The following is a 27,942-nucleotide window of genomic DNA, read 5'->3' as shown; positions in this document are numbered from 1 at the left end:
TCAAGTAAAGTTTTTACTCCATCTCATGAATTGCTTTTTTATTAATTTATGTAATGTAAATAGAAGGAAATGATCAAATTTGAATAAAAGGCTAATGTCATTGAAAGGGATTTTATTCCTCATAAAAATTTCAGCTGAAACAGATTGAAGGAGCTTTAGTCTCTGCTGGCGCAGAAGAAAAACAGCAACTTCTTGAACTGCAGGAAAATTTGCTGCAGCTCTTGGACCTAACACTTCAGCAGCTTAATCAGCAGTCGAGTATTGAACGAGTGCAGGATGACCAAAGTGATAGAAAGGAAGACAAGGAAATAAAGATTGCAAAGCGTGATTCGGTGTCGCCTGAATGCAATGACATTGATGAGGAATTTGCATTGTTTCAGGTAACTATTGATATTTAGGAATTAGATCTACTGCCCAACGTTTTTAAAACTGATACTGTACCTTATGTGGTCGTGTTCCTTTATTATTGCTTAAAATATTATTATGATTGGAGCCTCTGTAGATTGAGGTATTCAGTATTATTAAGCCAAACCAAATGAACATAGCCCAACTAAGTGAATGCATTCTTAATTAGTCAGTATAATATGTTATTTTTATTAATAAAATAAATTTTTGAATATACTTACCCGATAATCATGTAGCTGTCAACTCCGTTGCCCGACAGAATTCTATGGAGGGATACGCCAGCTATCACAATACTAGAAGGGGGTGTATTTACCAGCGCCACCTGTGGCCAGGTACTCAAGTACTTCTTGTTGACACCTCCTCAATTATTCCTCGGTCCACTGGTTCTCTATGGGGAGGAAGGGAGGGTCGATTAAATCATGATTATCGGGTAAGTATATTCAAAAATTTATTTTATTAATAAAAATAACATTTTTCAATATTAAACTTACCCGATAATCATGTAGCTGATTCACACCCAGGGGGGTGGGTGAAAACCAGTGTACAAGATTAAAGGATAGCTAAGTATCCCATATTTCATATAATCAGTTATCCACAATAACAATGAAATAATAAGTACCTGGTAAGGAAGTCGACTTGAACCGTTACTCTGCCTTTAATAAGATCGTCTTCCTTACTGAGCGCAGCGTTCCTCTTGGGAGGCTGAATCAACTCAAAGGTGCTAAAGTATACAGGGCTGCAACCCATACTAAAGGACCTCATCACAACCTTTAACCTTGGCGCTTCTCAAGAAAGAATTGACCACCCGCCAAATCAACAAGGATGTGGAAGGCTTCTTAGCCGACCGTACAACCCATAAAAAGTATTCAAGAGAAAGGTTAAAAAGTTATGGGATTATGGGAATGTAGTGGCTGAGCCCTCGCCTACTACTGCATTCGTTGCTACGAATAGACCCAGGGTGTAGCAGTACTCGTAAAGAGACTGGACATCTTTGAGATAGAATGATGCGAACACTGACTTGTTTCTCCAATAGGTTGCATCCATAACACTCTGCAGAGAACGGTTCTGTTTGAAGGCCACTGAAGTAGCCACAGCTCTCACTTCATGTGTCCTTACCTTCAGCAAAGCAAGGTCTTCTTCCTTCAGATGAGAATTTGCTTCTCTAATCAGAAGCCTGATGTAGTAAGAAACTGAGTTCTTAGACATTGGTAGAGAAGGCTTCTTGATAGCACACCATAAGGCTTCTGATTGTCCTCGTAATGGTTTTGACCTTTAGATAGTACTTAAGAGCTCTAACTGGGCAAAGCACTCTCTCCAGTTCGTTCCCCACCATGTTGGAAAGGCTTGGGATCTCGAACGACTTAGGCCAAGGACGGGAAGGAAGCTCGTTTTTAGCCAAAAAACCGAGCTGTAAGGAACATGTAGCCGTTTCAGATGTGAAACCTATGTTCCTGCTGAAGGCGTGGATCTCACTTACTCTTTTACCTGTTGCTAAGCACACGAGGAAAAGAGTTTTTTAATGTGAGGTCCTTAAAAGAGGCTGATTGGAGCGGTTCAAATCCTGATGACATTAGGAACCTTAGGACCACGTCTAGATTCCAGCCTGGAGTGGACAACCGACGTTCCTTTGAGGTCTCAAAAGACCTAAGGAGGTCCTGTAGATCTTTGTTGGAGGAAAGATCCAAGCCTCTGTGGCGGAAAACCGCTGCCAACAAACTTCTGTAACCCTTGATCGTAGGAGCTGATAGGGAGCTTACGTTCCTTAGATGTAACAGGAAGTCAGCAATCTGGGTTACATTGGTACTGGTTGAGGAAAACTGCATTGGCCTTGCACCAGCTTCGGAAGACTTCCCATAAAGACTGATAGACTCTGAGAGTGGATGTCGTCCTTGCTCTGGCAATCGCTCTGGCTGCCTCCTTCGAAAAGCCTCTAGCTCTTGAGAGTCTTTCGATAGTCTGAAGGCAGTCAGACGAAGAGCGTGGAGGTTGGGAGTACCTTCTTTGCGTGAGGTTGACGCAGAAGGTCCACTCTAGGAGGAAGAGTCCTGGGAACGTCGACCAGCCATTGCAGTACCTCAGTGAAACATTCTCTCGCGGGCCAGAGGGGAGCAACCAACGTCAGCCGTGTCCCTTTGTGAGAGGCGAACTTCTGAAGTACCCTGTTGACAATCTTGAACGGCGGGAATGCATACAGGTTGAGATGGGACCAATCCAGCAGAAAGGCATCCACGCGAACTGCTGCTGGGTCTGGAATCGGAGAACAATACAAGAGGAGCCTCTTGGTCATCGAGGTAGCGAATAGATCTATGGTTGGCTGATCCCACAGGGCCCAAAGTCTGCTGCAAACATTCTTGTGAAGGGTCCACTCTGTGGGGAAGACCTGACCCTTCCGGCTGAGGCGATCTGCCATGACATTCATATCGCCCTGAATGAGCCTCGTTACCAGCGTGAGCTTTCGATCTTTTGACCAAATGAGGAGGTCCCTTGCGATCTCGAACAACTTCCTCGAATGAGTCCCTCCCTGCTTGGAGATGTAAGCCAAGGCTGTGGTGTAGTCGGAGTTCACCTCCACCACCTTGTTAAGCTGGAGGGACTTGAAGTTTATCAAGGCCAAATGAACTGCCAACAACTCCTTGCAATAGATGTGAAGTGTCCTTTGCTCCTGATTCCATGTTCCCGAGCATTCCTGTCCGTCCAGTGTCGCACCCCAGCCCGTGTCCGATGCGTCCGAGAAGAGACGGTGGTCGGAGGACTGAACAGCCAATGGTAGACCTTCCTTGAGAAGAATGCTGTTCTTCCACCACGTTAGAGTAGACCTCATCTCTTCGGAAACAGGAACTGAGCCCGTCTCTAGCGTCATGTCCTTTATCCAGTGAGCAGCTAGATGATACTGAAGGGGGCGGAGGTGGAGTCTCCCTAACTCGATGAACAGGGCCAGCGATGAAAGTGTCCCTGTTAGACTCATCCACTGCCTGACTAAGCATCGGTTCCTTCTCAGCATGCTCTGGATGCATTTTAGGGCTTGGAAGATCCTTGGGGCCGACGGACAAGTCCGAAAAGCTCGACTCTGAAGATCCATACCCAAGGAGACAATGGTCTGGGATGGAACGAGCTGAGACTCCTCAAAATTGACCAGGAGGCCCAGTTCCTTGGTCAGATCCATAGTCCATTTGAAAATCTCCAGACAGCGACGACTTGAGGGAGCTCTTAAAAGCCAGTCGTCTGACGGAGCCGGACACAAGATCATGATACTGCTGCACAGTCTGTAAACTGTCAATCATGGGCAAGCGAGGAAGTACAGTGACAACCCGATTCTGTCTAGACTGTCTGGGTCGTACAGACAACTCCTTAACGGGTTGCTGAGGTTGCCCACTGCGTCACAACAAGTCCCTTCTGTTGGTTGTTGAACGTCTTCCCCGTGACACATTGACTCCGTAAACAAAAAATCCTCTAACAAGGACTAAGCTTGGACTGCATGTCATGCAACACAGCTCAAGGTCTATGGGAGCAGGTGTGGTAACAGACGGGATTAGCGGCTGAAGTGTAACCATTACCTTCCCTGTAAGCATGTTATGCTTAAATAAAAGTCCATAAGAGGTTATGCAGCTAAAGGCTCCCTCCAAATGACAGAGTCCTCAAGGGAATATCAGAAGGAGGGAGAAAAGAACTTTCTCATCTACAGGGACCTTATCCTAGAAAAGCTAAGTTCTCTGAGTGAGGGTTCACTGGTGCAAAGCAGCAGACTAGAAGGCAACGTTATGAAACTGCTTGACAGTCTAGTGAGTTGGCAACAACCCAAGATGTGTTGAGAAGCATGCGGTAAGGTATGCAGAGCATGATGTATGCAGAGTATGCTGTATGCAGAGCATGCTGAAAGCAGAGCATGCTGTATGCAGAGCATGTTGTATGCAGAGCATGCTGAATGCAGAGCATGCTGAATGCTGAGCATGTAGGAAGTAGAGCCTGCTGTAAGCAGAGCCTGCTGAAAGGAAAGCAGAGCGAGTGCATGGCGTTTAACATTTCTCAGAAATTCCATGACCAGTGCTAGAGTGCTTAATGCATGCTTGCATGGGGTTTAAACCATGGTATGCTGAACAGCAGAGTCAGAACGAGCTGGAACAACAACAGAGGTTTCCTCAACTTGAGGGAAAACCTGAGGTTCAGACTGCATAGGCTGAACAACAGACGGAGCAGAAGGCAGGTGCAAGGGTGAAGGAGGTTGACTCCTAGCAAGAGTTGCACCCAAGGATTGTACCAGCTGAGCGGAGGACGGAGGCGGAGTAGTCCGTTCCTGTTCCTGAGAGATGAGTGGAGCATGAGAAGGTTGAGGCTGCGCAGAACAAGGTAAAGTTCTAGCAAGCTGAGGCTCCTGAGGCGCAAGTGCATGGTGTAGATGAGCTTGCCTAGATGAGGGTTGAACTCGGTGCAGCGCTGGTTGAGCAGACAGACTCACGGAGGGGAGAGGTTGTTGTACCCCAACCGAGAGTTGCACCACTGGAGGAGCAGCAAGGGGAGGAGGAGGAAGAGTGTAACTCTCCTGATCCCAAAGCAAGGGTTGCCTTAAAGAAGGCTGAGGCTGAACAACACTGTGAACAGCAAACTCCGAAAGTGGTTCAACATCGTACGCCTGGCAGATGGAGCTGCGACTGGGTGCAGCGAGTGCAGGCGGGTGCAGCACAGGCTGAACGGGTGCAGGAGGTTGGTGCACCACCGGTGCAGGCGGGTGCAGCTTTGGCTGAACGGGTGCAGGAGGTTGGTGCACCACCGGTGCAGGCGGGTGCAGCACAGGCTGAACGGGTGCAGGAGGTTGGTGCACCACCGGTGCAGGCGGGTGCAGCACAGGCTGAACGGGTGCAGGAGGTTGGTGCACCACAGGTGCAGGAGGGGCAACACTCTCAGCACGACACTCACGCATCAAGTCCGAAAGCTGTGCTTGCATGGACTGTAGTAGAGTCCACAACATCATACGCCTGGCAGATGGTACTGTGATCAGGCGGAGCGAGTGTAGGAGGAGGGAGTGTAGGCGGAGGCGGTGGAGCAACACTCTCAGCCCGACACTCACTCATCAAGTCCGAAAACTGTGCTTGCATGGACTGTAGTAGAGTTCACAACATCGTACGCCTGGCAGATGGTGCTGCGACCAGGCGGAGCAGGTGCAGGCTGGGCGAGCACAGGTGCAGCGAGAACAGGTGGAGGGAGTGCAGGCGGTGCAACACTCTCAGCCCGACACTCATGCATCAAGACCGAAAGTTGTGACTGTATGGACTGCAGTAGAGTTAACTTGGGGTCGGCAGACACTAAGTTCTGCTGAGGTAAAGCCTTAACAGCAGAGATCTGTTGTGGCAGAACCTTACTCCTCTAAGTTGGAGTGTAATCAACTGATGACTTAGGAGAGTCAGAGCTAACCCAACGACTGCATTCGGGTTGTGAACTTTAACTTCGTACGTCTGGCATAGGTCTGGACTTAACGTTTAAGAAGTCTTGAGACCTGAGACCAGCGTTACTCTGCCTTTATTTTCTCCCCTAATCTCTTCTGCAGACGAGCAAAATAAGGGCTCAATCGTCTGCGGGTGGGAGTGACGGTCTCGGTAAGACACGCCCACAACCACCGAGAATACTTCTGTGCGCCGATCAAGGCCTGCTGAACCCTTATGCCCTTCGACATTGCTTCTCCCCTGGGCTTGGGAGCTTGCAAGAGGTCCCGGACTGGGAGGACGACTGGCGCGCACAAAAGTACCCTCACGCACTAATCACTTATCACTTTGATTTCTGTTTGCACTTATTTCACTGAACTCGAAACTTAAGTGGTTTGTACCTGAAATACGCAATTCTATCCTTTCTCAAAGTTAGTAATTGCGAAAACAGAATTACAATGTAACAGAAAAATCTAATGAAAGATAAATCAGTGGTTGGAAAGAGACTAAACACTAGATCACTCTAGAAACGTTTAGTTTCTTCCCCTAAAGAGACTAGGGAGAAGAGCAAAAATCGATAATGACGTTACTCGTACGCCTGGCAGGCTTGAATGAAACGTTTATCCTCTTTCTCCCTCCGTCTCTATCTCTCTCTCTCTCTCTCTCTCTTGACTTAGAACCTGAGAGAAGAGCCCAATCATATATATCGTAAAAAACATATTATTGTTAAAGGAAAAAACTGAAAAGTTCCTTTATTAGGATCAAAACCATTAAGTTAAGAAAGAATGAACAAAACGCTAGACACGGTTACTCTTACTGCAACGTGAAACCGTGAACATTCTTTCTCTATCGTAACGATAGAGTGCAAGTTGAACGTTCTGAACATCAACAACTGCAGAGACAAAACAAAACGTTAGTTCAGCTTTGAAAACAGTACGAGACTGTCAAAGAAAATCTTTCAAACTCTGTGGCGGAAATAGCATAATATGTTAACAGGTAAAACCGAAATGACGGGCTCAAAGTTTATTAACTTCGGTAAAAGACCGCCTACTATTAGGAAGGTCGAATATAAACAAATATAAAAATTAATTTTAATGAGTTTATAATAAAAGGAAGTTAATCGAAGAGGCCTATAAGAGGCGGAGAGATATAAAATAAATCTATAACTTTGTTAAGCAAAATTAAGAAAGAGAGTCTATACTCTCTTAGACACCAACACTTCCGTCTAAGGGAAGGGTCGGCCATTGAAAGGTGAACGAGAGTTCATACTCTCTCGTCACCAAAATTAATCAAATTAATTCCAAAAGCTAACTAAGCTAATATAGAAGTTTTCCAGTAAAGCGACAGCCGAAATCAAAGAGAAATACTTCACCAAAGTCGTGAAAATACTCCAAGAACATAAGCGTATCCCAGAACGTCTTGCCGGAAGCACGACAGAGGAATAATTGAGGAGGTGTCAACAAGAAGTACTTGAGTACCTGGCCACAGGTGGCGCTGGTAAATACACCCCCTTCTAGTATTGTGATAGCTGGCGTATCCCTCCATAGAATTCTGTCGGGCAACGGAGTTGACAGCTACATGATTATCGGGTAAGTTTAATATTGAAAACTCCCCATTCTGAGGTACTTGATACCCTTCAGTATGCAAACAAAGCTTTCTGTTATTATTATTCATAAAAAACAAACATTCTCATTGAATCGCTAGACTAAATGGCCATGTGCTTATAAAAACTAGATTGCAACGAATACCATAAAATGATTGTTAGAAGGTTAACCCAGCTTAAAGGACAAGTATCAACTGACTAATACGTACAATGCTATTAGCTTTATACAGGGTACATTCAATCATAACACTTCACAGTACATCACTTGCCATTGGCTGTGGGCAGTGGCAACATTGTTTAATTCTAACTCGAGTATTTTAACTGACCCGGTGAAAAATTAATATTTATATGGGATATAGCACTAGAAGAGTAGGAAGACCCAGGCCTACATGGCTGAGGTATATGAAGCGTGAAGTCGGAGATGACAAATTGAGAAGCATTGAATTAAAAGCTCAAGATAGAGATGACTGGCAATATGTAATCGATGTCCTTTGCATCAATAGGCGTAGGAGAGGATGATGATCATGATGTAGCACATACAGTTTGTATATACACTTCAATGCTAAGTATTCATTACTTAAGGTATCCAAGGACCCTAATAGCCTTGCATTCCATTAGGGCATAAAATGTTGTCATATACCCCTTTTGATTTATTGGATCTGTGTGACTTTTGGCAATCCATCCTTAAGCTGTAGATAATGACAGTCATTCACTATTGCTATATGATTGGCTATTTCCCCTGCCCTAGAGAAATGTGCCATCAGAATGTACTGTAATTTCAACCAATTTCTATGACAAAACCAGGCAGGTGCTACTGTTGCTGTTTAAAACCCAAATTTTTCTTCCAACCTTATGAGCAGGTTACTTGAATAGGTGTTGAGAATCTTAGGTGTGTCAGACAAAAGAACAAACATTAAAAACCATAGGAGTATGATAGCTGTTCATGTAATTCAAACTGCTAGTCTGGAATTGTTATATTAGAACCTAGGATTTTTCAATATTAAACTTACCCGATAATCATGTAGCTGTCAACTCCGTTGCCCGACAGAATTCTATGGAGGGATACGCCAGCTATCACAATACTAGAAGGGGGTGTATTTACCAGCGCCACCTGTGGCCAGGTACTCAAGTACTTCTTGTTGACACCTCCTCAATTATTCCTCTGTCGTGCTTCCGGCAAGACGTTCTGGGATACGCTTATGTTCTTGGAGTATTTTCACGACTTTGGTGAAGTATTTCTCTTTGATTTCGGCTGTCGCTTTACTGGAAAACTTCTATATTAGCTTAGTTAGCTTTTGGAATTAATTTGATTAATTTTGGTGACGAGAGAGTATGAACTCTCGTTCACCTTTCAATGGCCGACCCTTCCCTTAGACGGAAGTGTTGGTGTCTAAGAGAGTATAGACTCTCTTTCTTAATTTTGCTTAACAAAGTTATAGATTTATTTTATATCTCTCCGCCTCTTATAGGCCTCTTCGATTAACTTCCTTTTATTATAAACTCATTAAAATTAATTTTTATATTTGTTTATATTCGACCTTCCTAATAGTAGGCGGTCTTTTACCGAAGTTAATAAACTTTGAGCCCGTCATTTCGGTTTTACCTGTTAACATATTATGCTATTTCCGCCACAGAGTTTGAAAGATTTTCTTTGACAGTCTCGTACTGTTTTCAAAGCTGAACTAACGTTTTGTTTTGTCTCTGCAGTTGTTGACGTTCAGAACGTTCAACTTGCACTCTATCGTTACGATAGAAAAAGAATGTTCACGGTTTCACGTTGCAGTAAGAGTAACCGTGTCTAGCGTTTTGTTCATTCTTTCTTAACTTAATGGTTTTGATCCTAATAAAGGAACTTTTCAGTTTTTTCCTTTAACAATAATATGTTTTAACGATATATATGATTGGGCTCTTCTCTCAGGTTCTAAGTCAAGAGAGAGAGAGAGAGAGAGAGAGAGAGATAGAGACGGAGGGAGAAAGAGGATAAACGTTTCATTCAAGCCTGCCAGGCGTACGAGTAACGTCATTATCGATTTTTGCTCTTCTCCCTAGTCTCTTTAGGGGAAGAAACTAAACGTTTCTAGAGTGATCTAGTGTTTAGTCTCTTTCCAACCAATGATTTATCTTTCATTAGATTTTTCTGTTACATTGTAATTCTGTTTTCGCAATTACTAGCTTTGAGAAAGGATAGAATTGCGTATTTCAGGTACAAACCACTTAAGTTTCGAGTTCAGTGAAATAAGTGCAAACAGAAATCAAAGTGATAAGTGATTAGTGCGTGAGGGTACTTTTGTGCGCGCCAGTCGTCCTCCCAGTCCGGGACCTCTTGCAAGCTCCCAAGCCCAGGGGAGAAGCAATGTCGAAGGGCATAAGGGTTCAGCAGGCCTTGATCGGCGCACAGAAGTATTCTCGGTGGTTGTGGGCGTGTCTTACCGAGACCGTCACTCCCACCCGCAGACGATTGAGCCCTTATTTTGCTCGTCTGCAGAAGAGATTAGGGGAGAAAATAAAGGCAGAGTAACGCTGGTCTCAGGTCTCAAGACTTCTTAAACGTTAAGTCCAGACCTATGCCAGACGTACGAAGTTAAAGTTCACAACCCGAATGCAGTCGTTGGGTTAGCTCTGACTCTCCTAAGTCATCAGTTGATTACACTCCGACTAAGAGGAGTAAGGTTCTGCCACAACAGATCTCTGCTGTTAAGGCTTTACCTCAGCAGAACTTAGTGTCTGCCGACCCCAAGTTAACTCTACTGCAGTCCATACAGTCACAACTTTCGGTCTTGATGCGTGAGTGTCGGGCTGAGAGTGTTGCACCGCCTGCACTCCCTCCACCTGTTCTCGCTGCACCTGTGCTCGCCCAGCCTGCACCTGCTCCGCCTGTGCTCGCCCAGCCTGCACCTGCTCCGCCTGGTCGCAGCACCATCTGCCAGGCGTACGATGTTGTGAACTCTACTACAGTCCATGCAAGCACAGCTTTCGGACTTGATGAGTGAGTGTCGGGCTGAGAGTGTTGCTCCACCGCCTCCGCCTACACTCCCTCCTCCTACACTCGCTCCGCCTGATCACAGTACCTTCTGCCAGGCGTATGATGTTGTGGACTCTACTACAGTCCATGCAAGCACAGCTTTCGGACTTGATGCGTGAGTGTCGTGCTGAGAGTGTTGCACCTCCTGCACCCGTTCAGCCTGTGCTGCACCCGCCTGCACCGGTGGTGCACCAACCTCCTGCACCCGTTCAGCCTGTGCTGCACCCGCCTGCACCGGTGGTGCACCAACCTCCTGCACCCGTTCAGCCTATGCTGCACCCGCCTGCACCGGTGGTGCACCAACCTCCTGCACCCGTTCAGCCTGTGCTGCACCCGCCTGCACTCGCTGCACCCAGTCGCAGCTCCATCTGCCAGGCGTACGATGTTGAACCACTTTCGGAGTTTGCTGTTCACAGTGTTGTTCAGCCTCAGCCTTCTTTAAGGCAACCCTTGCTTTGGGATCAGGAGAGTTACACTCTTCCTCCTCCTCCCCTTGCTGCTCCTCCAGTGGTGCAACTCTCGGTTGGGGTACAACAACCTCTCCCCTCCGTGAGTCTGTCTGCTCAACCAGCGCTGCACCGAGTTCAACCCTCATCTAGGCAAGCTCATCTACACCATGCACTTGCGCCTCAGGAGCCTCAGCTTGCTAGAACTTTACCTTGTTCTGCGCAGCCTCAACCTTCTCATGCTCCACTCATCTCTCAGGAACAGGAACGGACTACTCCGCCTCCGTCCTCCGCTTAGCTGGTACAATCCTTGGGTGCAACTCTTGCTAGGAGTCAACCTCCTTCACCCTTGCACCTGCCTTCTGCTCCGTCTGTTGTTCAGCCTATGCAGTCTGAACCTCAGGTTTTCCCTCAAGTTGAGGAAACCTCTGTTGTTGTTCCAGCTCGTTCTGACTCTGCTGTTCAGCATACCATGGTTTTAACCCCATGCAAGCATGCATTAAGCACTCTAGCACTGGTCATGGAATTTCTGAGAAATGTTAAACGCCATGCACACGCTCTGCTTTCCTTTCAGCAGGCTCTGCTTACAGCAGGCTCTACTTCCTACATGCTCAGCATTCAGCATGCTCTGCATACAACATGCTCTGCATACAGCATGCTCTGCATTCAGCATGCTCTGCATACAGCATACTCTGCATACATCATGCTCTGCATACCTTACCGCATGCTTCTCAACACATCTTGGGTTGTTGCCAACTCACTAGACTTTCAAGCAGTTTCATAACGTTGCCTTCTAGTCTGCTGCTTTGCACCAGTGAACCCTCACTCAGAGAACTTAGCTTTTCTAGGATAAGGTCCCTGTAGATGAGAAAGTTCTTTTCTCCCTCCTTCTGATATTCCCTTGAGGACTCTGTCATTTGGAGGGAGCCTTTAGCTGCATAACCTCTTATGGACTTTTATTTAAGCATTACATGCTTACGGGGAAGGTAATGGTTACACTTCAGCCGCTAATCCCGTCTGTTACCACACCTGCTCTCATAGACCTTGAGCTGTGTTGCATGACATGCAGTCCAAGCTTAGTCCTTGTTAGAGGATATTTTGTTTACGGAGTCAATGTGTCACGGGGAAGACGTTCAACAACCAACAGAAGGGACTTGTTGTGACGCAGTGGGCAACCTCAGCAACCCGTTAAGGAGTTGTCTGTACGACCCAGACAGTCTAGACAGATTCGGGTTGTCACTGTACTTCCTCGCTTGCCCATGATTGACAGTTTACAAACTGTGCAGCAGTATCATGATCTTGTGTCCGGCTCCGTCAGACGACTGGCTTTTAAGAGCTCCCTCAAGTCGTCGCTGTCTGGAGATTTTCAAATGGACTATGGATCTGACCAAGGAACTGGGCCTCCTGGTCAATTTTGAGGAGTCTCAGCTCGTTCCATCCCAGACCATTGTCTCCTTGGGTATGGATCTTCAGAGTCGAGCTTTTCGGACTTGTCCGTCGGCCCCAAGGATCTTCCAAGCCCTAGAATGCATCCAGAGCATGCTGAGAAGGAACCGATGCTTAGTCAGGCAGTGGATGAGTCTAACAGGGACACTTTCATCGCTGGCCCTGTTCATCGAGTTAGGGAGACTCCACCTCCGCCCCCTTCAGTATCATCTAGCTGCTCACTGGATAAAGGACATGACGCTAGAGACGGGCTCAGTTCCTGTTTCCGAAGAGATGAGGTCTACTCTAACGTGGTGGAAGAACAGCATTCTTCTCAAGGAAGGTCTACCATTGGCTGTTCAGTCCTCCGACCACCGTCTCTTCTCGGACGCATCGGACACGGGCTGGGGTGCGACACTGGACGGACAGGAATGCTCGGGAACATGGAATCAGGAGCAAAGGACACTTCACATCTATTGCAAGGAGTTGTTGGCAGTTCATTTGGCCTTGATAAACTTCAAGTCCCTCCAGCTTAACAAGGTGGTGGAGGTGAACTCCGACTACACCACAGCCTTGGCTTACATCTCCAAGCAGGGAGGGACTCATTCGAGGAAGTTGTTCGAGATCGCAAGGGACCTCCTCATTTGGTCAAAAGATCGAAAGCTCACGCTGGTAACGAGGCTCATTCAAGGCGATATGAATGTCATGGCAGATCGCCTCAGCCGGAAGGGTCAGGTCTTCCCCACAGAGTGGACCCTTCACAAGAATGTTTGCAGCAGACTTTGGGCCCTGTGGGATCAGCCAACCATAGATCTATTCGCTACCTCGATGACCAAGAGGCTCCTCTTGTATTGTTCTCCGATTCCAGACCCAGCAGCAGTTCGCGTGGATGCCTTTCTGCTGGATTGGTCCCATCTCAACCTGTATGCATTCCCGCCGTTCAAGATTGTCAACAGGGTACTTCAGAAGTTCGCCTCTCACAAAGGGACACGGCTGACGTTGGTTGCTCCCCTCTGGCCCGCGAGAGAATGTTTCACTGAGGTACTGCAATGGCTGGTCGACGTTCCCAGGACTCTTCCTCCTAGAGTGGACCTTCTGCGTCAACCTCACGTAAAGAAGGTACTCCCAACCTCCACTCTCTTCGTCTGACTGCCTTCAGACTATCGAAAGACTCTCAAGAGCTAGAGGCTTTTCGAAGGAGGCAGCCAGAGCGATTGCCAGAGCAAGGACGACATCCACTCTCAGAGTCTATCAGTCTTTATGGGAAGTCTTCCGAAGCTGGTGCAAGGCCAATGCAGTTTTCCTCAACCAGTACCAATGTAACCCAGATTGCTGACTTCCTGTTACATCTAAGGAACGTAAGCTCCCTATCAGCTCCTACGATCAAGGGTTACAGAAGTTTGTTGGCAGCGGTTTTCCGCCACAGAGGCTTGGATCTTTCCTCCAACAAAGATCTACAGGACCTCCTTAGGTCTTTTGAGACCTCAAAGGAACGTCGGTTGTCCACTCCAGGCTGGAATCTAGACGTGGTCCTAAGGTTCCTAATGTCATCAGGATTTGAACCGCTCCAATCAGCCTCTTTTAAGGACCTCACATTAAAAAACTCTTTTCCTCGTGTGCTTAGCAACAGGTAAAAGAGTAAGTGAGATCCACGCCTTCAGCAGGAACATAGGTTTCACATCTGAAACGGCTACATGTTCCTTACAGCTCGGTTTTTTGGCTAAAAACGAGCTTCCTTCCCGTCCTTGGCCTAAGTCGTTCGAGATCCCAAGCCTGTCCAACATGGTGGGGAACGAACTGGAGAGAGTACTTTGCCCAGTTAGAGCTCTTAAGTACTATCTAAAGGTCAAAACCATTACGAGGACAATCAGAAGCCTTATGGTGTGCTATCAAGAAGCCTTCTCTACCAATGTCTAAGAACTCAGTTTCTTACTACATCAGGCTTCTGATTAGAGAAGCAAATTCTCATCTGAAGGAAGAAGACCTTGCTTTGCTGAAGGTAAGGACACATGAAGTGAGAGCTGTGGCTACTTCAGTGGCCTTCAAACAGAACCGTTCTCTGCAGAGTGTTATGGATGCAACCTATTGGAGAAACAAGTCAGTGTTCGCATCATTCTATCTCAAAGATGTCCAGTCTCTTTACGAGTACTGCTACACCCTGGGTCTATTCGTAGCAACGAATGCAGTAGTAGGCGAGGGCTCAGCCACTACATTCCCATAATCCCATAACTTTTTAACCTTTCTCTTGAATACTTTTTATGGGTTGTACGGTCGGCTAAGAAGCCTTCCACATCCTTGTTGATTTGGCGGGTGGTCAATTCTTTCTTGAGAAGCGCCAAGGTTAAAGGTTGTGATGAGGTCCTTTAGTATGGGTTGCAGCCCTGTATACTTTAGCACCTTTGAGTTGATTCAGCCTCCCAAGAGGAACGCTGCGCTCAGTAAGGAAGACGATCTTATTAAAGGCAGAGTAACGGTTCAAGTCGACTTCCTTACCAGGTACTTATTATTTCATTGTTATTGTGGATAACTGATTATATGAAATATGGGATACTTAGCTATCCTTTAATCTTGTACACTGGTTTTCACCCACCCCCCTGGGTGTGAATCAGCTACATGATTATCGGGTAAGTTTAATATTGAAAAATGTTATTTTTATTAATAAAATAAATTTTTGAATATACTTACCCGATAATCATGATTTAATCGACCCTCCCTTCCTCCCCATAGAGAACCAGTGGACCGAGGAATAATTGAGGAGGTGTCAACAAGAAGTACTTGAGTACCTGGCCACAGGTGGCGCTGGTAAATACACCCCCTTCTAGTATTGTGATAGCTGGCGTATCCCTCCATAGAATTCTGTCGGGCAACGGAGTTGACAGCTACATGATTATCGGGTAAGTATATTCAAAAATTTATTTTATTAATAAAAATAACATGTTTACATATTGAATCATCTGTCTTATTCTAGTGGATGTGGTTAACAGACACTTATTTGTTTGGACTTTCTTAAATAATTCCAAAATTCCTTGAATTTTTACTTTGCACATATATCTTAGAGACCAGTTATGAATGTAATATGTAGCCTACGTGAAAAAATCACAGTTATATGAATTTTCTCTCTACAGGACAGCTTTTTGGTACCACATTCCATTTTTCAATATTAAACTTACCCGATAATCATGTAGCTGTCAACTCCGTTGCCCGACAGAATTCTATGGAGGGATACGCCAGCTATCACAATACTAGAAGGGGGTGTATTTACCAGCGCCACCTGTGGCCAGGTACTCAAGTACTTCTTGTTGACACCTCCTCAATTATTCCTCTGTCGTGCTTCCGGCAAGACGTTCTGGGATACGCTTATGTTCTTGGAGTATTTTCACGACTTTGGTGAAGTATTTCTCTTTGATTTCGGCTGTCGCTTTACTGGAAAACTTCTATATTAGCTTAGTTAGCTTTTGGAATTAATTTGATTAATTTTGGTGACGAGAGAGTATGAACTCTCGTTCACCTTTCAATGGCCGACCCTTCCCTTAGACGGAAGTGTTGGTGTATAAGAGAGTATAGACTCTCTTTCTTAATTTTGCTTAACAAAAGTTATAGATTTATTTTATATCTCTCCGCCTCTTATAGGCCTCTTCGATTAACTTCCTTTTATTATAAACTCATTAAAATTAATTTTTATATTTGTTTATATTCGACCTTCCTAATAGTAGGCGGTCTTTTACCGAAGTTAATAAACTTTGAGCCCGTCATTTCGGTTTTACCTGTTAACATATTATGCTATTTCCGCCACAGAGTTTGAAAGATTTTCTTTGACAGTCTCGTACTGTTTTCAAAGCTGAACTAACGTTTTGTTTTGTCTCTGCAGTTGTTGACGTTCAGAACGTTCAACTTGCACTCTATCGTTACGATAGAGAAAGAATGTTCACGGTTTCACGTTGCAGTAAGAGTAACCGTGTCTAGCGTTTTGTTCATTCTTTCTTAACTTAATGGTTTTGATCCTAATAAAGGAACTTTTCCTTTAACAATAATATGTTTTAACGATATATATGATTGGGCTCTTCTCTCAGGTTCTAAGTCAAGAGAGAGAGAGAGAGAGAGAGATAGAGACGGAGGGAGAAAGAGGATAAACGTTTCATTCAAGCCTGCCAGGCGTACGAGTAACGTCGTTATCGTTTTTTTGCTCTTCTCCCTAGTCTCTTTAGGGGAAGAAACGAAACGTTTCTAGAGTGATCTAGTGTTTAGTCTCTTTCCAACCACTGATTTATCTTTCATTAGATTTTTCTGTTACATTGTAATTCTGTTTTCGCAATTACTAACTTTGAGAAAGGATAGAATTGCGTATTTCAGGTACAAACCACTTAAAGTTTCGAGTTCAGTGAAATAAGTGCAAACAGAAATCAAAGTGATAAGTGATTAGTGCGTGAGGGTACTTTTGTGCGCGCCAGTCGTCCTCCCAGTCCGGGACCTCTTGCAAGCTCCCAAGCCCAGGGGAGAAGCAATGTCGAAGGGCATAAGGGTTCAGCAGGCCTTGATCGGCGCACAGAAGTATTCTCGGTGGTTGTGGGCGTGTCTTACCGAGACCGTCACTCCCACCCGCAGACGATTGAGCCCTTATTTTGCTCGTCTGCAGAAGAGATTAGGGGAGAAAATAAAGGCAGAGTAACGCTGGTCTCAGGTCTCAAGACTTCTTAAACGTTAAGTCCAGACCTATGCCAGACGTACGAAGTTAAAGTTCACAACCCGAATGCAGTCATTGGGTTAGCTCTGACTCTCCTCAGTCATCAGTTGATTACACTCCGACTAAGAGGAGTAAGGTTCTGCCACAACAGATCTCTGCTGTTAAGGCTTTACCTCAGCAGAACTTAGTGTCTGCCGACCCCAAGCATTCCTCTACTGCAGTCCATACAGTCACAACTTTCGGTCTTGATGCGTGAGTGTCGGGCTGAGAGTGTTGCACCGCCTGCACTCCCTCCACCTGTTCTCGCTGCACCTGTGCTCGCCCAGCCTGCACCTGCTCCGCCTGTGCTCGCCCAGCCTGCACCTGCTCCGCCTGGTCGCAGCACCATCTGCCAGGCGTACGATGTTGTGAACTCTACTACAGTCCATGCAAGCACAGCTTTCGGACTTGATGAGTGAGTGTCGGGCTGAGAGTGTTGCTCCTCCGCCTCCGCCTACACTCCCTCCTCCTACACTCGCTCCGCCTGATCACAGTACCATCTGCCAGGCGTACGATGTTGTGGACTCTACTTCAGTCCATGCAAGCACAGCTTTCGGACTTGATGAGTGAGTGTCGGGCTGAGAGTGTTGCTCCTCCGCCTCCGCCTACACTCCCTCCTCCTACACTCGCTCCGCCTGATCACAGTACCATCTGCCAGGCGTATGATGTTGTGGACTCTTCTACAGTCCATGCAAGCACAGCTTTCGGACTTGATGCGTGAGTGTCGGGCTGAGAGTGTTGCACCTCCTGCACTCCCTCCACCTGTTCTCGCTGCACCTGTGCTCGCCCAGCCTGCACCTGCTCCGCCTGTGCTCGCCCAGCCTGCACCTGCTCCGCCTGGTCGCAGCACCATCTGCCAGGCGTACGATGTTGAACCACTTTCGGAGTTTGCTGTTCACAGTGTTGTTCAGCCTCAGCCTTCTTTAAGGCAACCCTTGCTTTGGGATCAGGAGAGTTACACTCTTCCTCCTCCTCCCCTTGCTGCTCCACCAGTGGTGCAACTCTCGGTTGGGGTACAACAACCTCTCCCCTCCGTGAGTCTGTCTGCTCAACCAGCGCTGCACCGAGTTCAACCCTCATCTAGGCAAGCTCATCTACACCATGCACTTGCGCCTCAGGAGCCTCAGCTTGCTAGAACTTTACCTTGTTCTGCGCAGCCTCAACCTTCTCATGCTCCACTCATCTCTCAGGAACAGGAACGGACTACTCCGCCTCCGTCCTCCGCTCAGCTGGTGCAATCCTTGGGTGCAACTCTTGCTAGGAGTCAACCTCCTTCACCCTTGCACCTGCCTTCTGCTCCGTCTGTTGTTCAGCCTATGCAGTCTGAACCTCAGGTTTTCCCTCAAGTTGAGGAAACCTCTGTTGTTGTTCCAGCTCGTTCTGACTCTGCTGTTCAGCATACCATGGTTTAAACCCCATGCAAGCATGCATAAAGCACTCTAGCACTGGTCATGGAATTTCTGAGAAATGTTAAACGCCATGCACACGCTCTGCTTTCCTTTCAGCAGGCTCTGCTTACAGCAGGCTCTACTTACTACATGCTCAGCAGTCAGCATGCTCTGCAGTCAGCATGCTCTGCATACAACATGCTCTGCATACAGCATGCTCTGCATTCAGCATGCTCTGCATACAACATGCTCTACATACAGCATGCTCTGCATACAGCATACTCTGCATACATCATGCTCTGCATACCTTACCGCATGCTTCTCAACACATCTTGGGTTGTTGCCAACTCACTAGACTGTCAAGCAGTTTCATAACGTTGCCTTCTAGTCTGCTGCTTTGCACCAGTGAACTCTCACTCAGAGAACTTAGCTTTTCTAGGATAAGGTCCCTGTAGATGAGAAAGTTCTTTTCTCCCTCCTTCTGATATTCCCTTGAGGACTCTGTCATTTGGAGGGAGCCTTTAGCTGCATAACCTCTTATGGACTTTTATTTAAGCATAACATGCTTACAGGGAAGGTAATGGTTACAATTCAGCCGCTAATCCCGTCTGTTACCACACCTGCTCCCATAGACCTTGAGCTGTGTTGCATGACATGCAGTCCAAGCTTAGTCCTTGTTAGAGGATTTTTTGTTTACGGAGTCAATGTGTCACGGGGAAGACGTTCAACAACCAACAGAAGGGACTTGTTGTGACGCAGTGGGCAACCTCAGCAACCCGTTAAGGAGTTGTCTGTACGACCCAGACAGTCTAGACAGATTCGGGTTGTCACTGTACTTCCTCGCTTGCCCATGATTGACAGTTTACAGACTGTGCAGCAGTATCATGATCTTGTGTCCGGCTCCGTCAGACGACTGGCTTTTAAGAGCTCCCTCAAGTCGTCGCTGTCTGGAGATTTTCAAATGGGCTATGGATCTGACCAAGGAACTGGGCCTCCTGGTCAATTTTGAGGAGTCTCAGCTCGTTCCATCCCAGACCATTGTCTCCTTGGGTATGGATCTTCAGAGTCGAGCTTTTCGGACTTGTCCGTCGGCCCCAAGGATCTTCCAAGCCCTAGAATGCATCCAGAGCATGCTGAGAAGGAACCGATGCTTAGTCAGGCAGTGGATGAGTCTAACAGGGACACTTTCATCGCTGGCCCTGTTCATCGAGTTAGGGAGACTCCACCTCCGCCCCCTTCAGTATCATCTAGCTGCTCACTGGATAAGGACATGACGCTAGAGACGGGCTCAGTTCCTGTTTCCGAAGAGATGAGGTCTACTCTAACGTGGTGGAAGAACAGCATTCTTCTCAAGGAAGGTCTACCATTGGCTGTTCAGTCCTCCGACCACCGTCTCTTCTCGGACGCATCGGACACGGGCTGGGGTGCGACACTGGACGGACAGGAATGCTCGGGAACATGGAATCAGGAGCAAAGGACACTTCACATCTATTGCAAGGAGTTGTTGGCAGTTCATTTGGCCTTGATAAACTTCAAGTCCCTCCAGCTTAACAAGGTGGTGGAGGTGAACTCCGACTACACCACAGCCTTGGCTTACATCTCCAAGCAGGGAGGGACTCATTCGAGGAAGTTGTTCGAGATCGCAAGGGACCTCCTCATTTGGTCAAAAGATCGAAAGCTCACGCTGGTAACGAGGCTCATTCAGGGCGATATGAATGTCATGGCAGATCGCCTCAGCCGGAAGGGTCAGGTCTTCCCCACAGAGTGGACCCTTCACAAAAATGTTTGCAGCAGACTTTGGGCCCTGTGGGGTCAGCCAACCATAGATCTATTCGCTACCTCGATGACCAAGAGGCTCCTCTTGTATTGTTCTCCGATTCCAGACCCAGCAGCAGTTCGCGTGGATGCCTTTCTGCTGGATTGGTCCCATCTCAACCTGTATGCATTCCCGCCGTTCAAGATTGTCAACAGGGTACTTCAGAAGTTCGCCTCTCACAAAGGGACACGGCTGACGTTGGTTGCTCCCCTCTGGCCCGCGAGAGAATGGTTCACTGAGGTACTGCAATGGCTGGTCGACGTTCCCAGGACTCTTCCTCCTAGAGTGGACCTTCTGCGTCAACCTCACGTAAAGAAGGTACACCCAACCTCCACGCTCTTCGTCTGGCTGCCTTCAGACTATCGAAAGACTCTCAAGAGCTAGAGGCTTTTCGAAGGAGGCAGCCAGAGCGATTGCCAGAGCAAGGACGACTTCCACTCTCAGAGTCTATCAGTCTTTATGGGAAGTCTTCCGAAGCTGGTGCAAGGCCAATGCAGTTTTCCTCAACCAGTACCAATGTAACCCAGATTGCTGACTTCCTGTTACATCTAAGGAACGTAAGCTCCCTATCAGCTCCTACGATCAAGGGTTACAGAAGTTTGTTGGCAGCGGTTTTCCGCCACAGAGGCTTGGATCTTTCCTCCAACAAAGATCTACAGGACCTCCTTAGGTCTTTTGAGACCTCAAAGGAACGTCGGTTGTCCACTCCAGGCTGGAATCTAGACGTGGTCCTAAGGTTCCTAATGTCATCAGGATTTGAACCGCTCCAATCAGCCTCTTTTAAGGACCTCACATTAAAAAACTCTTTTCCTCGTGTGCTTAGCAACAGGTAAAAGAGTAAGTGAGATCCACGCCTTCAGCAGGAACATAGGTTTCACATCTGAAACGGCTACATGTTCCTTACAGCTCGGTTTTTTGGCTAAAAACGAGCTTCCTTCCCGTCCTTGGCCTAAGTCGTTCGAGATCCCAAGCCTGTCCAACATGGTGGGGAACGAACTGGAGAGAGTACTTTGCCCAGTTAGAGCTCTTAAGTACTATCTAAAGGTCAAAACCATTACGAGGACAATCAGAAGCCTTATGGTGTGCTATCAAGAAGCCTTCTCTACCAATGTCTAAGAACTCAGTTTCTTACTACATCAGGCTTATGATTAGAGAAGCAAATTCTCATCTGAAGGAAGAAGACCTTGCTTTGCTGAAGGTAAGGACACATGAAGTGAGAGCTGTGGCTACTTCAGTGGCCTTCAAACAGAACCGTTCTCTGCAGAGTGTTATGGATGCAACCTATTGGAGAAACAAGTCAGTGTTCGCATCATTCTATCTCAAAGATGTCCAGTCTCTTTACGAGTACTGCTACACCCTGGGTCTATTCGTAGCAACGAATGCAGTAGTAGGCGAGGGCTCAGCCACTACATTTCCATAATCCCATAACTTTTTAACCTTTCTCTTGAATACTTTTTATGGGTTGTACGGTCGGCTAAGAAGCCTTCCACATCCTTGTTGGTTTGGCGGGTGGTCAATTCTTTCTTGAGAAGCGCCAAGGTTAAAGGTTGTGATGAGGTCCTTTAGTATGGGTTGCAGCCCTGTATACTTTAGCACCTTTGAGTTGATTCAGCCTCCCAAGAGGAACGCTGCGCTCAGTAAGGAAGACGATCTTATTAAAGGCAGAGTAACGGTTCAAGTCGACTTCCTTACCAGGTACTTATTATTTCATTGTTATTGTGGATAACTGATTATATGAAATATGGGATACTTAGCTATCCTTTAATCTTGTACACTGGTTTTCACCCACCCCCCTGGGTGTGAATCAGCTACATGATTATCGGGTAAGTTTAATATTGAAAAATGTTATTTTTATTAATAAAATAAATTTTTGAATATACTTACCCGATAATCATGATTTAATCGACCCTCCCTTCCTCCCCATAGAGAACCAGTGGACCGAGGAATAATTGAGGAGGTGTCAACAAGAAGTACTTGAGTACCTGGCCACAGGTGGCGCTGGTAAATACACCCCCTTCTAGTATTGTGATAGCTGGCGTATCCCTCCATAGAATTCTGTCGGGCAACGGAGTTGACAGCTACATGATTATCGGGTAAGTATATTCAAAAATTTATTTTATTAATAAAAATAACATTTTAGAACACGCCACTATCTCTAATTAGTTTACATGTATGACTGGGACACTACTGGGATTAACTTTTTTAACTAAATGAAATGCTTCCATGCACTATTACTGTGCTGTACATTACCCCAAGATATTAGAGAATGCTTCATTGGGGTTTCAGAAAGCATAGTACAGTTGCAAATACGGTACTGTACTGTATCACTATGGTAAACATTTCAGCTGAATGTTCTGTTGCAACTGAATAAACACCACAGGGTTTTTTGGTTACTGTTTCCAGCATTTTGGCAGTGTTTCCTTTTCCCAGTCTTGAATGTTAGTGGTTTTTCTTTTCAGATACAGTAATATCTCTCCTTACGTCAGTTCAACGTGCTGCATGTTGGTGCCGACTTTATGTTGGTTATTTTTAAATATATACAAAAATAAATTCCGTGAACGAACACTGTCCAACGAACTTTAGATCGGTTGCTTGTTAGATTTGAAAAATAAAAGGCTAGAGAGTCAACACCTGATCTTGACACTGAAAAGCCACTGGCATCGGCGTTAGGTTTCACAACAAAACACCTCTTGTAGCTGTTACATCTACACCAACAACCATATCAATCTTCTTCCTTCCTTCCTTCCTTCCTTCCTTTTGGGCCGTGCCATAGCCTCTGTACCATGGTCTTCCACTGTCTTGGGTTATAGTTCTCTTGCTTGAGGGTACACTCGAGCACACTATTCTATCTTGTTTTGTTAAAGTTTTTTAGTTTCTATAGGAGATATTTATTTTAATGTTGTTACTCTTTAAAATAGTTTATTTTTCCTTGTTTCCTTTCCTCACTGGGCTATTTTCCCTGTTGGAGCCCTTGGGCTTATAGCATTCTGCTTTTCCAACTAGAGTTGTAGCTTAGCAAATAATAACAATAACAACTAATTCCTCACTTCCAATTCTATCTTTTGTGTCCAGCACGCAGAAGAAATGCCAACGTCAAAGTAAAGTGACTGTATTGTTAATGTGTTAATATTACAGTTTATTGTACAGTACTATAACATTTTCTCTTTATCTCTCTCTTGTTAATGTGTTAATATTACAGTTTATTGTACAGTACTATAACATTTTCTCTTTATCTCTCTCTTGTTAATGTGTTAATATTACAGTTTATTGTACAGTACTATAACATTTTCTCTTTATCTCTCTCTCTTGTTAATGTGTTAATATTACAGTTTATTTTACAGTACTATAACATATTTTTTTCTCTCTCTCTCTCTCTCTCTCTCTCTCTCTCTCTCTCTCTCTCTCTCTCTCTCTCTCAAACACTATACTGTATGTACAGTATGGAAGCCTATCAAATTAAGTATCAGGTTTTTATAAAATGATAGCAGGTTGTAAGTACTTTTTCATGTTCAGTACGTGTATATGGGACGTATAAGTCACTTCCATCTTACTTCAAAATTGACTGCTACATTGCATCTCTTGGAGCCAATTACCGACGTAGAGCCGGGTATTACTGTACCATAGTAAAATAGTTGTAATTACTTAAAAGTTATATACAATACAGTAGTTTCTTTCAGAGATTGCCGATTTCCTTTTAACTGACATTTTCTTTTTCTTCCAGTCTGAAATAGCGTGTTTATCTGGAAATGACGACGAAAAGGTAAAAAAATAGTTGTAATTACTTAAAAGTTATATACAGTAGTTTCTTTCAGAGATTGTCGATTTCCTTTTAACTGATATTTTTTATTTTCCAGTCTGAAATAGCGTGTTTATCTGGAAATGACGATGAAAGGGTCGAAACAAAATATTCCAAACAATATGTCGAGGGACTGGAAGGTACGAAATGTCGGTGTCCCTTCGTCGAGAAGTGGGGTGGACATTCGTACCACAATGCTCTCGTTCTGAGCATTGTGAGAGAGGAGGACGGTAACATAGATTTGGATTGTCCTAAGGTATAATTGAGGTCTTCAATAATAAATTTTCTTTTTCCAAGTACTGTACATTTGTATTTGTTAGTTATAGATAGTATTTAGACAAGTTTATTGCTTCACCATCATTATCAACAATTTTATTATTACTATTACAGTACAAATTTTATCATTATCTCATATACTGTATTGTTATAGTCAGAGTACAGTGAATTTTCAACTTGCTTCGGAAATTTCCGCAGAATTGAAGTTCATTGTGATGATAAACGCACTATCAGTTAGTAAATTTGAAAAGTATACAATAAAAAAATTATCTCAAGTCAACTGTGAAGAAAGTGAACTCAAACAGATTTAGGTAGTTTAATATACAAGTACTGTACAGCAATGCCAAATATTTGAGAAAAAATGAGGATGAGGAGCACGTCCAACTATCCTGCTATAATGTAGGCAATACTAAATTGTGTACTGTTGCTTAAAATGAAACCTGAATACTTTACTTATATAAACAGTAATTTATTTTACAGGTATAATAATCATTCAGGCCTTAGTTATGAGGGTATGAATTCTATGAATACTTTTGTAAGAAGAATTTTCTCTTTTTCATTACAAATCGTTTTCAGCAAAGATTTTCTACTTTTAATATTGGTAGTTGAGTAATAAAGAATCATGTAATCCTAAGTACTGCTCAGTATATAGCACCAGTTTGACTGAGAGAGGAGAATTTATACCCACACCTCAAGATGACATAGTGTTTGTATCACAGCAATTTTATTCTATTTCAACCTATCAAATTCCGCTTTACTTTTGCTTAGTGACAGAAACTGTCTAGGATTACAAATCATGATGATGTCATTCTGGCATTTAACCCTTTTACCCCCAGGCTATTTGGAACTTTCCAACCCTTAACCCCCAGGGGTTATTTTTGTTTTCAAGCACATTTTGCAGTATATTTTTCAATATTTAACTTAGCCGGTGATTATAATTGCTGCAACTCTGTTGCTCGACAGAAAACTCTAAGGAAAAATTCGCCAGCGATCGCTATACAGGTTGCGGGTGTGCCCAACAGCGCCATCTGTCGTCCAAGTACCCAGTACTCAATGTAAACAAAGAACTCAATTTTCTCTCTGTCGTGCTCCCGACAAGACGTGCTTATTCGCTGTTGCTAACTGGATTTGTTTTCACAACTAATTGGTGAAGTACACTATTCTAGTTTTGAGCTTTCGCTGTGCAGGCTTTTTCTTCGCAATTCCTTGAACTCTTTTTGATTACGGATTCTTTGTTGATGACTTTTTGATAGTTTTTGAATTCCCCTTTGACCAATTCAAAATGGCTGACCCTTCACAAGTCCCAAAATTTAGGAAGTGCAATGCTAGGGACTGTTCAAGGCGTCTTCCGAAGGCCTCTATCGACCCTCACACTGTTTGTTCCAATTGTCGGGATAAAACCTGTCAATTGGAAGATCGATGTGAGGAGTGCGTTGGGCTTTCGGAATTCGATTTTATCGAATTCCAAAAATATACACGTAGGCTAGAGAGAGATAGAGTTAGGAGAAGTTCCTCTCGTTCTATTGACATTTCCTCTCCTCATGCCCCACAACCTATTCCTTCCCCTGTAGTGGTTGCTCCTAATCCCCCTTCTGGCACTCAGGAACCTTCGATGGCTGATATGATGCGTGCCATCCAAGCTCTGGGTGAGAGAGTTGAGTCACTGGCTAGTGACCGTAATCAGCTCATGGCGGATGTCAAGGAGCTGAAGTGTAAAAGTGCAGTGGGAAGTGATAAAGTGAGTGATAGTGTTGTGGATAGTGTTGCGCTTGAGGGTTCGTCTGTTCGTGCTTGTCGTCCTCCTAGTCCGGGACCTCTTGCAAGCTCCCAAGTCCAGGGGAGAAGCAATGTCGTACGACAAATGGGTTCGAGAGGCTTTAATCAGCGAACAGACGTTCCCTCCGTGGTTTCGGGCGTATCTACCCAAGATCGCCCCCACCACACAAAGACTAGAGGGCCCATTTATACCTCGTCTGCGGAAGAGGTTTCTCGCAAGAAACCATGGACCAAGGTCTCACGACCGTTGAAGCGCAAGTCGGTCCCTTCCGCGCAAGTCCAACGGCCCAGCTGTAGCCACTGGGTCAGTTCGGACTCGCTGCAGTCATCCGATGACTGCTCACCTCCTAAGAGAGGTAAAGCGGTACCGCTTCAGACAGTTACACCGTCTGTCGCCGCACCTGCTCCTGTAGACCCTAAGTGGTCTTTACTGCAAGACATGCAGTCGCAACTCACGTCGCTTATGCAGGACTTTCGTGCGGAGAAGGTTGCTGCCGCACCAGTAGCTAGTGCAGCTCCTTGCCTACAACCACCCACACGATCGGTTGTGCGTCCTGGGGACGCTGAGGTAACCTTCTCACGCACTCCAGTTGAGAGAGTTCCGCCACCCATGCATTCCAGTGTGATCTGCCAGCCGCATGTTGACGTTCAGCGACGCACGGAGGTATCCGTTGACGTCCGTGAGGTTCAACAACCGTCAGAGTTGTTTTGTTTTGACGCGGTGCGTCAACCTCCGCAACCCAGTGTGGTTGCCACTGCGCACCCACATCAGTCTAGACAGTCTGGAGTAGACGCTGTGTGTCCCCGCGCTGCTATGGTTGTTGCCAGCTCACAGACTGGGCAACAGTTCCATGACGTTGCGTCCGGCTGAGTCACGCATGCACCCGTGCGGCCGGACTCAGCCAACCAGCCGTTACCCACTCCGTTGCCGTTCCCTCATCAGTTATCGGATGAGGGACTTTCTGATGATGATGGTGCTGCACATGAAGATGAACCGCACTCAGAACTGGACGAGCCTAAGTCTACGCAACCCTCTTTGGACTTTAGGAAAGTTTTGGCCCTGTTCAAAGAGATGTTTCCGGACCAGTTTGTGTCTGTAGCTCCGCGTTCGCCTCCGTCAGAGTTTGTGTTAGGCATGCCGTCAACTGCTCCTGCCTTTACTAGACTCGTCCTCGCACGCTCGTCCAAGAGAGCTTTGCGAGTGATTGGAGAGTGGCTGCAGTCCAAAAAGAGTTTAGGGAAGACAGCTTTTGCGTTTCCCCCTGCTAGACTCTCTTCTAGATCGAGCGTCTGGTATGCCACGGGAGAAGTTCTCGGCTTGGGAGTTCCTGCCTCTGCCCAGGGCGACTTCTCAAGTCTTGTAGACTCTCCCCGCCGCCTAGCCATGAGACGCTCGAAGATATGTTGGTCATCTTCGGACCTGGACCACCTTTTGAAAGGGATATTTAGAGCCTTCGAGGTATTCAACTTCTTAGACTGGTGTCTAGGAGCTCTAAGCAGAAAGATCTCTCCGACGGAGAAGGAGACTTCCTTGCTCATTATGTCCTGCATGGACAAGGCCATACGTGATGGGTCAAATGAGCTTGCTGCATCCTTTGTGTCCGGAGTCCTTAAGAAGCGTGAAAACCTGTGTTCATTCCTTTCAGCTGGAGTTACACCATGCCAGAGATCCGAACTTCTGTTTGCTCCTCTTTCTAAGTGCCTTTTTCCAGAGGACCTGATTAAGGAGATTGCTGCTTCTTTGATACAGAAGGATACCCATGATCTTGTTGCGTCCTCTGCTCGCAAAGCTACCCCTTTGCCTACCTTGTCAGCGAGACCAAGGATGGACACTCCAGCGTCACGTTTTATTCCG

At 45.7% G+C, this 27,942-nt stretch overlaps 1 protein-coding gene across 4 annotated transcripts in view; it reads left to right on the top strand.

Moving 5' to 3' along the window:
• Positions 1-27,942, top strand: part of LOC137621620 (zinc finger CCCH-type with G patch domain-containing protein-like) — a 67,958-nt gene that overhangs the window by 9,522 nt on the left and 30,494 nt on the right. For 3 of the 4 annotated variants that reach the window (XM_068352063.1, XM_068352064.1, XM_068352065.1), the window contains exons 3-5: positions 135-380; positions 23,961-23,999; positions 24,094-24,291. In XM_068352063.1, the coding sequence (XP_068208164.1) occupies positions 135-380; positions 23,961-23,999; positions 24,094-24,291 (483 nt within the window). The remainder of the gene's footprint in view (positions 1-134; positions 381-23,960; positions 24,000-24,093; positions 24,292-27,942) is intronic. The other variant, XM_068352066.1, reaches the window with a different exon arrangement.

The sequence above is a fragment of the Palaemon carinicauda genome, chromosome 28 (assembly GCF_036898095.1).
Source record: "Palaemon carinicauda isolate YSFRI2023 chromosome 28, ASM3689809v2, whole genome shotgun sequence".
In the NCBI taxonomy this organism is placed as follows: domain Eukaryota; kingdom Metazoa; phylum Arthropoda; class Malacostraca; order Decapoda; family Palaemonidae; genus Palaemon; species Palaemon carinicauda.
This window is presented reverse-complemented; position numbering and strand designations above follow the sequence as displayed.